Source organism: Mustelus asterias, chromosome 1 (genome assembly GCF_964213995.1).
Source record: "Mustelus asterias chromosome 1, sMusAst1.hap1.1, whole genome shotgun sequence".
Classification (NCBI taxonomy): domain Eukaryota; kingdom Metazoa; phylum Chordata; class Chondrichthyes; order Carcharhiniformes; family Triakidae; genus Mustelus; species Mustelus asterias.
Window position 1 is genome coordinate 57,430,657 of NC_135801.1, and position 14,711 is coordinate 57,445,367.

Here is a 14,711-nt window from a genome sequence, read left to right on the forward strand (position 1 = left end):
TTTGTTTTTCCCTCCGCTCCTCCCTTTTTCTAGTGTACTGCTGCTGTAATGGAGATTTAAAACTGCAGATTAATCTGTTGCCATGTGACTAATATCAGCTTATTCCTGCACAGGTGGTGAAGATTTTGGAAAGGCATGACCCGCTGAAGAATTCCAGTGCTAAACACGGGGCTATCCCTCCGGACGAAGCTAGTGCTGTCCAGAATTATGTTGAGCATATGATTATTCTGCTGATCGAAGAGCGAGCTGAAGATGCTGCCATGGGTCCCATTCTGGAGTTTGTGGTGACAGAAAACGTCATGGAGAAACTCTTCCTGTGGAGCCTCCGAAGGCAGTTCACAGATGAAATGAAAATCGAGCAGATAAAAATGTATGAAATGTTGGTCACTCAATGCCATCAGCCCTTGCTGCACCACAAGCCAATCCTGAAGCCCTTAATGATGATGATGAGTGTGTGCTCTGGTGCTGCTACTCCCTCTGTGGAAACGGAACTGGTTTTGCTGCTTAATCAGCTCTGCTCCATCCTGGCCAAGGACCCTTCCATCCTGGAACTCTTTTTCCACACTAGTGAAGACCAGGGAGCAACAAACTTCCTCATCTTCTCCCTGCTGATTCCCTTCATTCACCGAGAGGGAGGAGTGGGACAACAGGCTCGAGATGCATTGCTGTTCATCATGTCGATGTCAGGGGAACACGATGTGGCGAAATATATTGTGGAAAATACGTACTTCTGCCCAGTAAGAGTTTAAACATATTTAGTGCTAATGGTTGTGGCTCCTTATAATTAGAGGGAACCAACCCACAATGTGAATTATAATAAACTGTCTTGAATAATTGCTGTTGGTAGAAATTGCATTCTTAATTCTGTAAACTTGCATTTGGCCTGCTTATCAGGTTTTGTGAGGACCATCTCTCTTGGCTCCACCATCGCCTCTGTATGGTCAGGTTGCTTGTCTGACGTCCACTACTGGATGAGCAAAAATTTCCTCTAATTACAGGCTGTGAAGCTTTTGGATACCTGCCTAATGTTTTGTCTATTGGCTTAATGCCAATTGCTGCCCAGTTCTGCGCCTGGGAAGCCCCTTGAGATATCTTAGTATATTAAAATCACTCTATATGTGCAAGGAGTTGTTCCACAGTAGCCGTGGTATCTATTGCTACCAGGATGTGTCATCTGATGAGCTTCATGGCCCTATTGTATTTGAGGTTAATTCCATCCATGAACTGGCTTCTATCCATGAAAGCAAACACGTTGTGGTTTATACAGTAACTCTGATGTGTCTAGCAGTGCCAGGCAAATGCTTATTAAGAAGTTTGTGGATTTACAGCTCTGCTCTAAGTGTTGAGGGATTCTAGTTGTGTACTTAAGCGATGTGGGATTGACACAAAATATCCAAAAAAGATTGCTGTAAATGTTAAAGCACATCTTCCATAAATCTTTTGATGTTATGCTCGCAACAAAGTGCCCTTACGTTTCAGACATCTGTTCTTGAATTATGTCAATGCAGCAAAGAGCCTGAGCAAATTGTTTAGAGTAGAACTGCAATCTGGTGTACTAAATCTTTGAATGTATTTATGTATTAACATTGACTCGGGCAAAATTCTATACTGAATGTACACATTTCTTCTCTGAATCTATCTGCCCGAGTCTTTAATCTTTAGAATTCTCTACCCCCAAAGAATAGTGGAGACTTTCTCATTGAACATATTCAAGGCTGAATCAGGCAGACATTCAATGGACAAGGACGTTCTAAGTCATGGGAGGCAGGCTGGAAAGTGGAGTTAAGGTGACAGTCAGATCAGCCATGATTTTATTGAATGACTGAGCAGGCTCAAAGGGCCAACTGACCTACTCCTCCTATTTCTTACGTGGCCTTAATGTTAACTTTGCCTAATGGATAGGAGAAAGTGGAGGGGGGGGGGGGGCGCGGGGTAAAAATTAACCAGGAAGTGCTCCATAATCTTCCACGTATGTGCCCATTGTTGTTTTAACAGTGATGGGTTTTGTATTTTAATGGTGTTCCAATTTCCATTAATAGCCCCATAGCAAACTTGTGATAGGATGAACTCAGAGGGCACTTTATTTGTACACCCCCAAACGTGGGAGGAGGGTCGCAACATTGCCTCCTTTCCACTCATACAGTAGAAGAGGGATAAAGAAAGTAAGATTTACAAGGCAAAGATCACAACGTCTGATGGTATATTCCTTCACAGAGATTGACAGGTTGAAAACTGATGCTGGACAATTCACTTTTCCAGTAGCGATGACTTCACATGATGAGATAGGCATGCAGAAGTGAATTAGTTTTGTTAGCAATGGTACAGGAGTTCCAGTAGAAAGAGTGTAGAGGGGGACAAAGCATTCAAACCTGGACAGAGTCCCCTTTTCTGGGCTGCTGCTGGGTAGATGGTAAGATGGCAGACTGAACTTTGTAGCTCAACAAGACAATATTACAGGTTCCACCAGCTAAGGGGATAATGTCACATGATTCCCCCACCCCTCCCGTTTGGCTTTGACAAAAGGTCTATATCCCTTTGTCTGGGTTCCTGTGATTGTTAATGTCCCAACCATTAAGTCTGAATGGGAAGTTGCAGAATATTTTGTCCTAGCAGACAATTTGGCTCTGGTTGGCCAGGCCTGGTTTATGAAATGTAGGTGACCTTTGTATAATTCCCCTTGAATTTGGCCTCTGCAGTCCGTGCGGTTGTTTGTGCATCTTCAGTGGTAACGAAGTGTAAGTTTCTTCACTACTGACATAGTAGCTCCTTTTGTTCGAGGGTCATAGACAGACATAGCTTCAGCAATTTTAAAAGGTCTTTGTCCAGTTTTTCAAATTTTAGAAATAGCCATAGGGTGTCTATCTATTTTTTAAAAAAGATACAAAGTGAGGTCTTAGTCCCCTCACAGTTTCCATCCCTTTTATATTGCCCCAGGATTTCTGGGCTTCTCCATAAGGCTTCTCCCAGGCTTGCTCCTACAATACATGGGGGTTATGCATCCGCATGAAAAAGAGATGGGAGGGAGCTCTCCAGCCTCATTTGTTCTGATTAATCCAAACCCATGGATGCTAAAGAAGCTGATCATACCCCATGTCCCTGAGTCCACTTCAGATTGGAGGCTCAACCTGCTAATAAAAGCTGGAGAACTTTTGTCTGAACAGCAGAGAGTGGCCTGAGGCAGTAGCTAACCTTCTGTTTCTGCCTCATTTCTCAGAGTAAGGCTCTGATCTACTGGTGACCTGGTCCACCAAATTGGGGCTCTGTAACCACGGACAGTCAAAATTCAATTTGAGTGATTAAAACTATCAGGATCGGGCAGATAGACTTTGTGCCAATATAAGGGCTGTTATGCATGCCTTAGGTTTGCACTGAAATGTATTGAAGACTTAAAAGTGAAACTCCATTCTGTAAAGAATGAATGTACTTTTTAAGAGAAGTTCACAAAGGAGACAGTAACAGGAGGCCCACAGGCCTGAGTACAGCTTACTGCTGAAATAGAGTTTTAAATGTGTTTTCAGAATATGAGTAAAACCACCAGATTATTAAAAAGCATCAGGTCATGATTCATTCTTACCATGTGAATAACTCCTCGAATGAGACAGGAACATGAAAATCCATCTCACCTGTTTCTGTCTTGGCATTTTTTATATTTAGTACAGGTCTGATTATTCGTGTGATCTCTGTGCTGCACTTTCCCAATGAATGTATTGGGTGCAAATGCACAAAATGTGAATGAAGACTAGTTAGTGGGACCAATGGAAACATGAGTCTGCAATGCTGTTTGGTCTCGGTAGGTTGATGCCAGAGGAAACCACATGTTTACCATCAACACCACTCTTTGTGTACAATAGCTTCCCTTTCCTAATTTACCCCTCTCACTTCCATCTGCCTTTCTCCTCTTCCATTTTCCTCTTTCCTGCTTCAGTCACTACTAAATTTTAATTTTTTTCTCTCATGTAATATTCAGTCATTAACTTTGCTGAATAGAATCATAGAATCTGTGCAGTGCAGAAGCAGGCCATTTGGCCCATCGAGTCTGCACCGACCATAATCTCACACAGTCCCAATTCCCATAACTCCACGTATTTACCCTGCTAACCCCCCCGACACATGTCAATTTAGCATAGCCAGTCAACCTAACCTGCATATCTTTGGACTTGGGAGGAAACCAGAGCACTTGGAGGAAACCCACACAGACACAGGTGACCCAAGGCTGGAATTGAACCTGGGTCCCTGGTGCTGGTAGGTTTCATGATGTGGAGATGACGGCGTTAGACTGGGGTAAACACAGTAAGAGTTTTAACAACACCAAGTTAAAGTCCAACAGGTTTATTTCGTAGAAAATACCATTAGCTTTCTGCTCCTTCATCAGATGGAGTGGAAATCTGCTCTCAAACAGGGCACAGAGACACAAAATCAAGTTACAGAATACTGATTAGAATGCGAGTCTCTACAGCCAACCAGGTCTTAAAGATACAGACAATGTGAGTGGAGGGAGCATTAAGCACAGGTTAAAGAGAGATGTGTATTGTCTCCAGACAGGACAGCCAGTGAGATTCTGCAAGTCCAGCAGGCAAGCTGTGGGGGTTACTGATAGTGTGACATAAACCCAACATCCCGGTTTAGGCCGTCCTAATGTGTGCGGAACTTTGCTATCAGTTTCTGCTCAGCGACTCTGCGCCGTCGTGTGTCATGAAGGCCGCCTTGGAGAACGCTTACCCGAAGATCAGAGGCTGAATGCCCGTGACCGCTGAAGTGCTCCCCCTCTGATCTTCGGGTAAGCGTTCTCCAAGGCGGCCTTCACGACACACGACGGCGCAGAGTCGCTGAGCAGAAACTGATAGCCAAGTTCCGCACATATTAGGATGGCCTAAACCGGGATGTTGGGTTTATGTCACACTATCAGTAACCCCCACAGCTTGCCTTCTGGACTTGCAGAATCTCACTGGCTGTCCTGTCTGGAGACAATACACATCTCTTTAACCTGTGCTTAATGCTCCCTCCACTCACATTGTCTATATCTTTAAGACCTGGTTGACTGTAGAGACTCGTATTCTAATCAGTATTCTGTAACTTGATTTTGTGTCTCTGTATGCCCTGTTTGAGAGCAGGTTTCCACTCCATGTGATGAAGGAGCAGCGGTCCGAAAGCTAATGGTATTTGCTACCAAATAAACCTGTTGGACTTTAACCTGGTGTTGTTAAAACTCTCTTACTGGCAGGTTTCAGCAGCACCAATCCAGGATTCACTGGGCAAAAAAACTCTAAATTGGCTTCCGAAATAATGACAACGTCCCAATGGAGCATTAGGGAGTGTTACTCTGAAGTTTGAGGAAAGGGAACGTTGATGGGCTAGTGTCGAGGTGGGGGTGGATGCTTTACTCTGCATCTGGGAGTGCCAAATCTGACATGAAAGTTGGCTTAATATTGACCCTCGGTGCCTGAAACACGCAGAGTTCCTTTCCCAGGGACCACATTCCTCAACTTTATCAACAAAAATATCCATTCTTGAGGACTCTTGCTATCTCCATAGTCAAGTTACAATTATGGCTCTAAAACAACTTGACATTCTGTGGAGAAAATCCAGTTTCCCACTTGTTGCAAAAGTTGTTTTTGTTTCCTTTCCAATTTTCCTGAGAGGAATTACAAGTCCCCATGTGATTAGACAGATCAAAAAGTGGTGCGAAGTCAGCTTGTGTTTTTTTTCCATTACTGTTACTAGGTTTATTTTGCAGTGAACACATGAATATGCAAATTAGGAACAGGAATAGACCATTCGGCCCCTCAAGCCTCCTCCACCATTCAATTAGATCATTGCTGATCTGATTATGGCCTCAACTCCACATTCTGCCTACCTGATAATCTTTGTTAGTCAATAATCTATCCACCTCTGCCTTAAAATGTTCACTGATCCTGCCTCCACTGCTCTCTCAGGACAAGAGTTCCAAAGATTCATGATCCTTTGAGAGACAAAAATTCTCAGTTCTGTCTTAAATGGGAGACTGCTTATTTTTAAACAGTGTCTCCTAGTTCTAGTCTCTCCCATAAGGGGAAACATCCTCTCAACGTTCATCCCGTCAAGTCCCCTCAGAATCTCCATATGTTACAATAAAATCATCTCTTTATTTTCTAAACTCCAATGGATACAGGCCCAGCCTGTCCAATCTTTCCTCATAAAATAACAACCCCCAATCCCAGGTATCAGTTGAGTGAATCTTCTCTGAACTGCTTCTCATGCATTTATACCCTTTCTTAAACAAGGAGATTAAAACTGTACATAGTACTTTAGATGTGGTCTCACCAACAACTGTGATAAAACAACTCTACATTTATACTCCATTTCCTGCGCAATAAACAACAATATTCCATTTGCTTTGCTAATGAGTTGATGTAATTAGGAAGACAGAGGCGACACATTTAGATTGCATACTTCAACCATTGAAGTTTTAACTGGAGAACAATCATTTAGTCTCATCAAAATATACTCTATTGACATGCATAGAGATGATTAGTTATTGTACCTTTGGACTGCAGCGTGGTTCAGGAAAGCTTTACACTAGTGTGCATTAGTCTTGCTGCAACTTTGCAAAAACTTCCTATGGCTTTGAGAAGTGAAAATCAGCTTTTCTTCTCTAATCAAAATGTGTTTAATGAGATTTTATTTACTGCTACACCTGTGCTCTCCCTTGCTCTTGCTATGGGAGTAGTTAATTTGTGGAAAGATGTTACTGAGCTTGAGCCCAGAATTGAGGTGCTTGGGGATTCAGGCTTGCTTGCTTGTGATATAATCAAGTAGGACTGGTTATCTCATTTGGTTAGAGTGTGGTGCTGAGTAACACCGACAAGGGTTCAATTCCCTTTCTGGCTGAGATAGTTCTTGGGGCCCACCTTCTTCTGCTTCCTCCATTGTAATATGATGGCTTCAGTGAACCATGCTTAGCAATCTCAGACAACTGAGGCCACTAGGTGAATGAGCGAGGGAGAAAGGTTTCGCCAAGGCTTTGATAAAATTAAACCCTTTCTCTTGCTCAAAGGATTTTAAAAATTATTTCAATTATGTAATGACAGGTTTCTTCTTCCTGATTTCTGTTTGCGTTTAACAGTTTTTCATACATAAAAGTTGTTAGAATTGCAGACTGTTGCAAGATTTGAGGAAAATTCTAAACGACTTCTCATTCCTAATGTGTTAGTTTCAAGTAATTGAAGACAATTAATAAAACAAATATGCATTTTAAAGTACGGAGGGTGAAATTAATTTTGTGTAACTGTGTAAACCGGGTACGGTGAATGGACACCTCCTGTGACCCAGGCTCATTTTACACTTTTTCTTTGCCATTAACTTCAATTGAAGAGAGAGTCAGGCAGAGTGTAATAGGGTCTGCCACTTCATTATGAATGTTTACCTTTTCAGTGAAGGTGACATAACTTCAAACCTTTCTTTTCAATTTATTCTTGGTCTCCCCCAGCTCAATTTTCTGTAACACTGAGAAAGGATCCAAGTGGCCCAGGATCTCTGCCACCTTTTGTTGAGTGTTAGGAGGCACACAGCAGTGCATTGAGGCTCCTTAGCCTTGTTCTGCAGGGAGTCATTGACTTTACCTGGTGCAGCTTAGATAAGGGTGATAAAATTATAAGCCTGCAAAATAAAATTATAAGCCTGCAAAATTCCACTCTATACCATTACACATGATGCCGACATGAACACTCTTGTATTGTTGCCAAGCATATTTAAATTTTAAATAAAAATAATCAGTTACAAATGAAATTAGTTTGTGAAGAAAATATTATCTTGCGAATTGTACTGTGACCTCTTTGTATAAAAGATCTTCTTTTGTAAAGCACTTGGTGTTCAGGACTAGGATTGTCAACCTTCCTTGATTGTCTTCAGAAAACGAACAGTCCTGGAACTAGGGGAATCTGGGAGTAATTGGGAATTAGAGGGGAGACACTGGGTGGGATTTTCAGGCTGCGCTCGCCCTGAAACCGGAAAATCCCACCTGAGGTCAATGCACCTTTGCATGGGCCGCCACCCCCAGCAGCTACGATTCTCGTGGCAGGTGGGATGGGAATATTCACCCCAGTGTGTGGTGATTGTCCCTTTAGGAGCAACACAGCAGAGTAAGGGTCACCTGTCCTGGGGGACCAATTGGGACTCAGAGTGGGGAATCACCCCAGAGAATGGAGTCCTCTTAGGAAAAGAAACATTTTGGGAGCTAGCTACAGCCAAGAGGCTACTGCACAATACTCAATAAATTATTTTTGTGTTCACTAAGGGAGTCTCTGTGCATTATTACACAGTGGCATAGTGACAACATCACTGAGAAATCCAATTTATGCACTGGGGACATGGGTTCAAATCCCACCTTGGCAACTGGAGGAATCTGAATTAACTTTATGACTATGAAATATAAAGCTGGTCTCAGTCATGACCATGGAACTGTCATCAATTGTTGTAAAAACCCAGCTGAAATCTTAGGAAACTCATTAATAACCCCACCAAGTGGTCTCCATCTGAATCCAGACCTACACAAATGGTTGACTGTTACCTGCCCTCTGAAATGACCTACCTCAACGCAATACTGGCCTTTCCAACAACGTCACATCCCATGAAACAGTAAATATAATTTGGCCTGCGCAGACACAACAAGCCAAAGGGCCTCTTTCTGTGCTGTAGAGCTCTATGACTGTGGCATTCCCAGTTCATGCCTGTGGACTTTCTTTTCCAGACTGCTTTGTCCCTGCATAATTTATCGATGAAGTCCCACTCTTTCCTTTATTTGGAATGTATGACCAGTGTAGTGTTCAGTTGTTTAGTGTTTGATTATGTGTGTCTGTTCTCTGTCTGTGAATACGTAAATCTGGTTGTGGTCACTTAGAGTGAGAATCTAAACCGAGGCTCAGAGTATTGGGAGTAAACATTTTAAAGCATTGAATAAAACTCTTCCCAGACATGAAACCTGGTGTGTCATCTCTGCATTTCTCTGTGGCATAAACCACAACAATCGTGTGACTGGTATGTCTTTCAAAGTGAAGGCACCTGGCTTGATTGTGGGATCATGTGCACTCACTGCCCAGAGAGACAAAAGTCAAGGGGCAATCCTGATGTTTAGTGGGAGCTCATAAGCTTAGCAAGTTGTTGTGGCTCCCAAGTCCAGACACTGAAAATATCCAAAGAACAAAGAACAGTACAGCACAGGAACAGACCTTTCGGTCCTCCAAGCTTGCGCCGATCACATTATCCGATCTAGACCAACCGCCTGTATCCCTCCATTCCCTGTCTGTTCATGTGTCTATCCAGATAAGTCTTAAATGTCGCTAACATGTCTGCCTCGACCACCTCACTTGGCAGTGCATTCCAGCCTCCCACCACCCTCTGTGTAAAGAAAACCTCCCCTGCACATCTCTACTGAACCTTTCCCCCCTTATCTTGAACTTGTGCCCCCTTGTAATTGTCATTTCTGCCCTGGGAAAAAGCTTCCAACTGTTCACCTTATCTATGCCCCTCACAATTTTATAAACTTCTATCAGGTCGCCCCTCAGCCTCCGTCTTTCTAGGGAGAACAATCCCAGTTTATTCAATCTCTCCTCATAGTTAATACCTTCCATACCAGGCAACATCCTGGTAAACCTTTCCTGTACTCCCTCCAAAGCCTCCACATCCTTCTGGTAGTGTGGCGACCAGATTGGACACAGTATTCGAAATTAATAAACCAACGTTTTATATAACTGTAACATAATCCAGCTGGCTCCAGTAAGATCAGGGAATGTTCAGCAGAGCAAAAAGGCATGAGGAAATAAATTGGATTGTTGATCTACTCTAACTGGAGAAAAAAGAGCATCTGAGAACATTTCCAAACAAGACCCTGTCAACAGAAATGATCAGTTTTAGAAATATTCAAAATAAATCAGGTCATCAAACAACTTCTATTTGCAACATCACAAATAACACTTGCAGTCCAATTCATGGGGGGATTTTATGGGGTTTCTCGACAAAGCCTGGTGCGTCAATAATGTTATCAAGTTGTAACATGTGGTTCCGGCTTCAACAAAAATTAATTCAGCTTTCGTGTACAAAACCACAGTAATGGTTAAGCATTAATCATGTGTTAAATAGAACATCAATAATTTACACACTCTACTATTTGAATATTAAACTGAAGTCAGGCTTTCGAAATGCATTTCATTCAGGTACTGATATTGCAGGGCATTACACATGAGAAGAGATGCAGCCAGTCCTGGAGTGATGACATGAGTAATGGATGTTGCTTCCTCACCTCTCGAGCTGTGGCTGCTTTGTTAGATTCCCTTGACCTCATACAGGAAGCACTTTAGTTAAGGGTTCCACACAAGCAAATACCGCATTCCGCTCTATAGATTATATGTGGTAGAATCTAAGTGACAGAAAAACATCGTCTTGGGACAGAAAAAAAATAAAAGAAGAACAACGACTGAGTGACACAAAAATGGCAATTGGAGACTGATAGCTTAATGTGTCCTTTGAAACTGCCAAGTGAAGCGATAGACAACTGGAAGGTGTAAATAATGAGGCTGATGAGATTGAACTTAGAGTTGAGAGAGAGAGAATAACTGGCCGATTTTCTTATAATATTATGGATGGTGCTTAAATTATATTCTAATGCATCCATACCTTTGGTTCCACTTTCAATATTGAGCTAGTTTTGAGGAATGTCTTCAAGGTTCTGCCCAAGCTTTTATGCACATCAACCAGTGTAAAATCTGCCATGCATCGTTACAGAACATCACTTTTCTCAGAGTTTGTTAGCTTTGAAATATTCTATTATATATTTGATTGCAGCCTGGTGCAGTTTAATTCATTCTGCTGAAATTAGATCATCATAAAAACGCTTTTCATTCGTGTCTGCTCCACCACCCGTGAACAGCCAAAATTTAAACCCCTAAAAATTACTTTTAAAAACTCTGCCAAATCGTTTGAGAGTTACATTAATGATCAGTAATCAATTTTAATTCATGAAAATGAATTAAAAAGCTTTTACAAGGTGTAAGTGCCCTTGTATCTAAAACTAAAACCTAATTTTAAGGGTCTATTTGAAGGCAGCAAATGGACATAGTTCATGGAAACTCCCAAAGGCGATTAAATAGATTGGGGTGGGGTCATGCTCAGTTTTGTGGATATTATACTCATTCATGAGATGTGGGCAAGCCCAACATTTATTGCCCATTTCTTGCCCTTGACTGGTAGGTGGTGAGCTACCATCTTGAACAGACCATTGGTATGGGTACAGCCAGAGTGCTGCTGTTAAGGAAGTTCCAGGGTTTTGATGCAGTGACAGTGAAGGAACAGCAATAAAGTTCAGAGTCAGAATTGTGCAATTTGGATGGGAATTGGCAGCTGGTAGTTTTTCCATGCATCTGCTACCCTGGTTCTTCAGGGTGGTAGAGGTCATGGAAGGTACTGTCGAAGCAGCCTTGGCAATGTGCTACAGTGTATTTTGCTGCCACAGTGTGCTGGTGGTGGAGGGTTGTTGAATGGTTGCTATGTTCTGAATGGTGTCGAACATCTTGAGTGTTGATGAAGATGCACTTATCCAGGCAAGTGGAGAGTATTCTATTTCACATATGACTTATACCTTGTAGATGATGGAAAGGCTTTGGAAAGCCAGGAGATTTGCTACAGAATACCCAGTCTCTCTAGGATGTTGATGGTGGGGGTTTCAGTGATGGTAATGCCACTGAATGTCAGAGGGAGTTATTTAGATTCTCTCTTGTTGGAAATTGTCAATGTCTGGTGCTTGTGTGGTGTGAATGTTACACGCCACCTGTCGAAGAATACTTTGGATTTATATAGTGCTTTTAAAGGCCACTGGACATCTCAAAGCACTTTACATCTATTGAAATACTTTTGAAGTGTTGCCAATGTTTGTGATGTGGGATAGGAAACACTGCATTCAATCTGTGCATAGCAAGCAGTCCAAGTCTGAAAGTTGTTCAGGTCTTGTTGCAGACTGGCAGAAACTGCATCATTGTTTGAGGTGTTGTGAATAGATTTAAACATTGTGCAATCATCAGCCAACAACCCCACTTCTATCCTTAGGTTGGCAGAAAGGAAATTGATTAAGTAGCTGAAGATAGTGGGGCCAAGAATACTACCCTGAGGAACTCCTACAGCAATGTCCTGTGGCCCTCGATAACCACAATCATCATTCATCATACCAGTATGATTCCAGCCAGTGCAGAATTTCTCCCTGATTCCCATCGACTTCAATTTTGCAAGGACTGCTTGATGAGGGTCACTTAATCAAATACAGCTTTGATATCAGGGGAAGTCACTCGCCTCCCCCTGGAATTCAGCTCTCTTCTCCATGTTGGGCTCAAGTTTGTAATTAAATCTGGAGCCCAATGGCCCTAATGGACCCAAACTGAACATTAATAAGCAGGTTATTGCTGAGTAGGTGCTGCTTGTTAGAACTGTTGATGAGACTTCGCATAACTTTGGTGATGATTGAAAGGAGAGGAATGAGGCAGTAATTGGCCAGAATGGATTTGCCACATTTTTTGCCAAGACATTTATATTTGGGCACTTTACCAATTGGTTGGGTAAATACAGTACAATGGAACAGCTTGGCTCAGGTTGTGGCTAGATCTGGAGCACAAGTCTTCAGTACAGGCAGTCCCCGGGTTACGAACGCCCGACTTACGAACGCCCGTATTTACGTACCGACCTCCGTAAAGCCTATTATTTAAAAAAATCGAGCTACATACAATGGTTCGTACTAACGAACGGGCGGACTACATTGCGCGACGCTCAAAACACTGCGCGTTTTCAGCGGTTCGTTGGCCCGACATTTTAAGTCGGATCGCGTAAACACTGTTGTGTGCGTTCACCAAAGTTTACCAAATAGTTACCGACGGCCTCAGCTGCTACAAGGCCATTTATAATGAGAAAAAGAAAAGCCCTGTTCAAGCCTCACTTGATGTTTACTTTAAGAAATTACTTTAATGTTTTTTATACCTACACACACACACACATATATATAATATATATATTATATATAAATATAAAAATAATCCACGTTTTGTGTCATTTCCAATTATTATTATTACTGCATTATTATATTTAAGATGTTTTAGGTAAAATATATACTAAGACAAACATTTGACTAATTGACGCTAGATGTGAACCGTACGTAACTGTTCCGACTTGCATACAAATTCGACTTACAGACAGACTTAAAAACGGAACTTGTTCGTAACCCGGGGACTGCCTGTACTACAATTGCAATGACGTTGAGGTCCATGGCCTTTTCTGTATTCAGTGCACTTAGTCGTTTCTTAATATCACATGGAGTGAACTGAATCGGTTGAAGACTGACATCCTGATGGCAGGAACCTGAGGAGGAGGCCAAGATGGATCATCCACTTGACCTTCTGGCTGAAGATTAGTGCAAACACTGAACCCCCCCCCCACTGCCCCCGGTGGGTTTTGAGACGATGGTGGGTGGTGGGGGAGGGGTGTGTAAAATTGAATTGAATTCCCCCCATGGAATCTGTCTGCCCAAACCCAGATGTAATTTCACACTTGCGTGGGCAGGGCCTCGGGTGGGTAACCCACCTATTAAGGCTGTTAAGGGGCTCCTTGTTGGCCACTTTAAGCCCTTTTCCCATCCAGTCTCAATTTTTAGTTTGATGGGAGCAGGTGCGAATGGGGTGGGAAAGTGATTTGAAAAAACATTTCCCCATCTTGGGTGAAATGGGGTGTGGAGTGCGGTTCCTCACTCTGAAGGCTCCCTCAGAGGTGGGGTGTCCTCCGCTCTGAGATGTTGGAGCTCAGGACTCCCTCCCCCAGACCTACTCCCAGATGCCACGTTCACTGTGTACCCCAAGCCCCCCCACCCCCCCCGTCTGCCCCTCTCTCCCCATCCCCCCCTTTCTCCTGACCCACCTGGACCCCAAAACTTACTTTTCCAATGGTCTCAGGACTTAGTTCCAGGCAGAATGCTGCAGTACTGCTTCTGACCACTGCAGCACTGTGCCTGGCAGGGTTAGAGGAGATTGGCTGACCGCTCTCATGGGTGGGACTTCCAAGGGTAGCTGGAAGTCCGCCCACTGTGAGTGAACACTCAAGTGAGCGTTAGATGGCAATGGGCTTTCACGATGCTGATTCTCAGGAGGGGGAGCGCCGATCATTCGACATCCTTAAAATCCTACCCCTTATCTTTTGCAATGAATGTTGGGGGATATTTGTAGAGCTGCCTCTTCTGATTTAGTTGTTTGACAGTTTGTGACTGGGTCTGACTGGACTCTAGAGCTTTGATCTAATTCACTGGCTGTCGGATCTCTGTCTATAGCATGCTGCTTCCACTGTTCAGCATGCATGGTGGATTTGTTGTGCACACCAGCTTGGTATTCTCATTTTTTAGGTGCACCTAGTGCTGCCCTGGGCCTGTCCTCCTGCACTCTTCATTGAACAAGGTTGAACCTGGCTTGGTGGTAATGGTAGAGAGTGAGGTGTATTCCAGACCATGAGGTTACAGACTCTGGTGGAATACAATTTGGTGCTGATGGCCCACAGTGCCTCATGGATGGCCAGTTTTCAGCTGCTAGATCTGTCCAGGTCTATCCTGTTAAGGATGGTGGCAGCACCACACAACACAATGAATATTACCCTCAGTGTGAAGCTGGAACTTTGTCTCCAGAAGGACCGTGTGGCGGTTACTCCTGCCAGTATTTCGT

At 43.1% G+C, this 14,711-nt stretch overlaps 1 protein-coding gene across 2 annotated transcripts in view; it reads left to right on the forward strand.

Annotated features, from left to right (window-relative positions):
- Positions 1 to 14,711, forward strand: part of fhip1aa (FHF complex subunit HOOK interacting protein 1Aa) — a 170,104-nt gene that overhangs the window by 78,972 nt on the left and 76,421 nt on the right. For both annotated transcript variants that reach the window (XM_078212504.1, XM_078212515.1), the window contains one exon: positions 114 to 737. In XM_078212504.1, the coding sequence (XP_078068630.1) occupies positions 114 to 737 (624 nt within the window). The remainder of the gene's footprint in view (positions 1 to 113; positions 738 to 14,711) is intronic.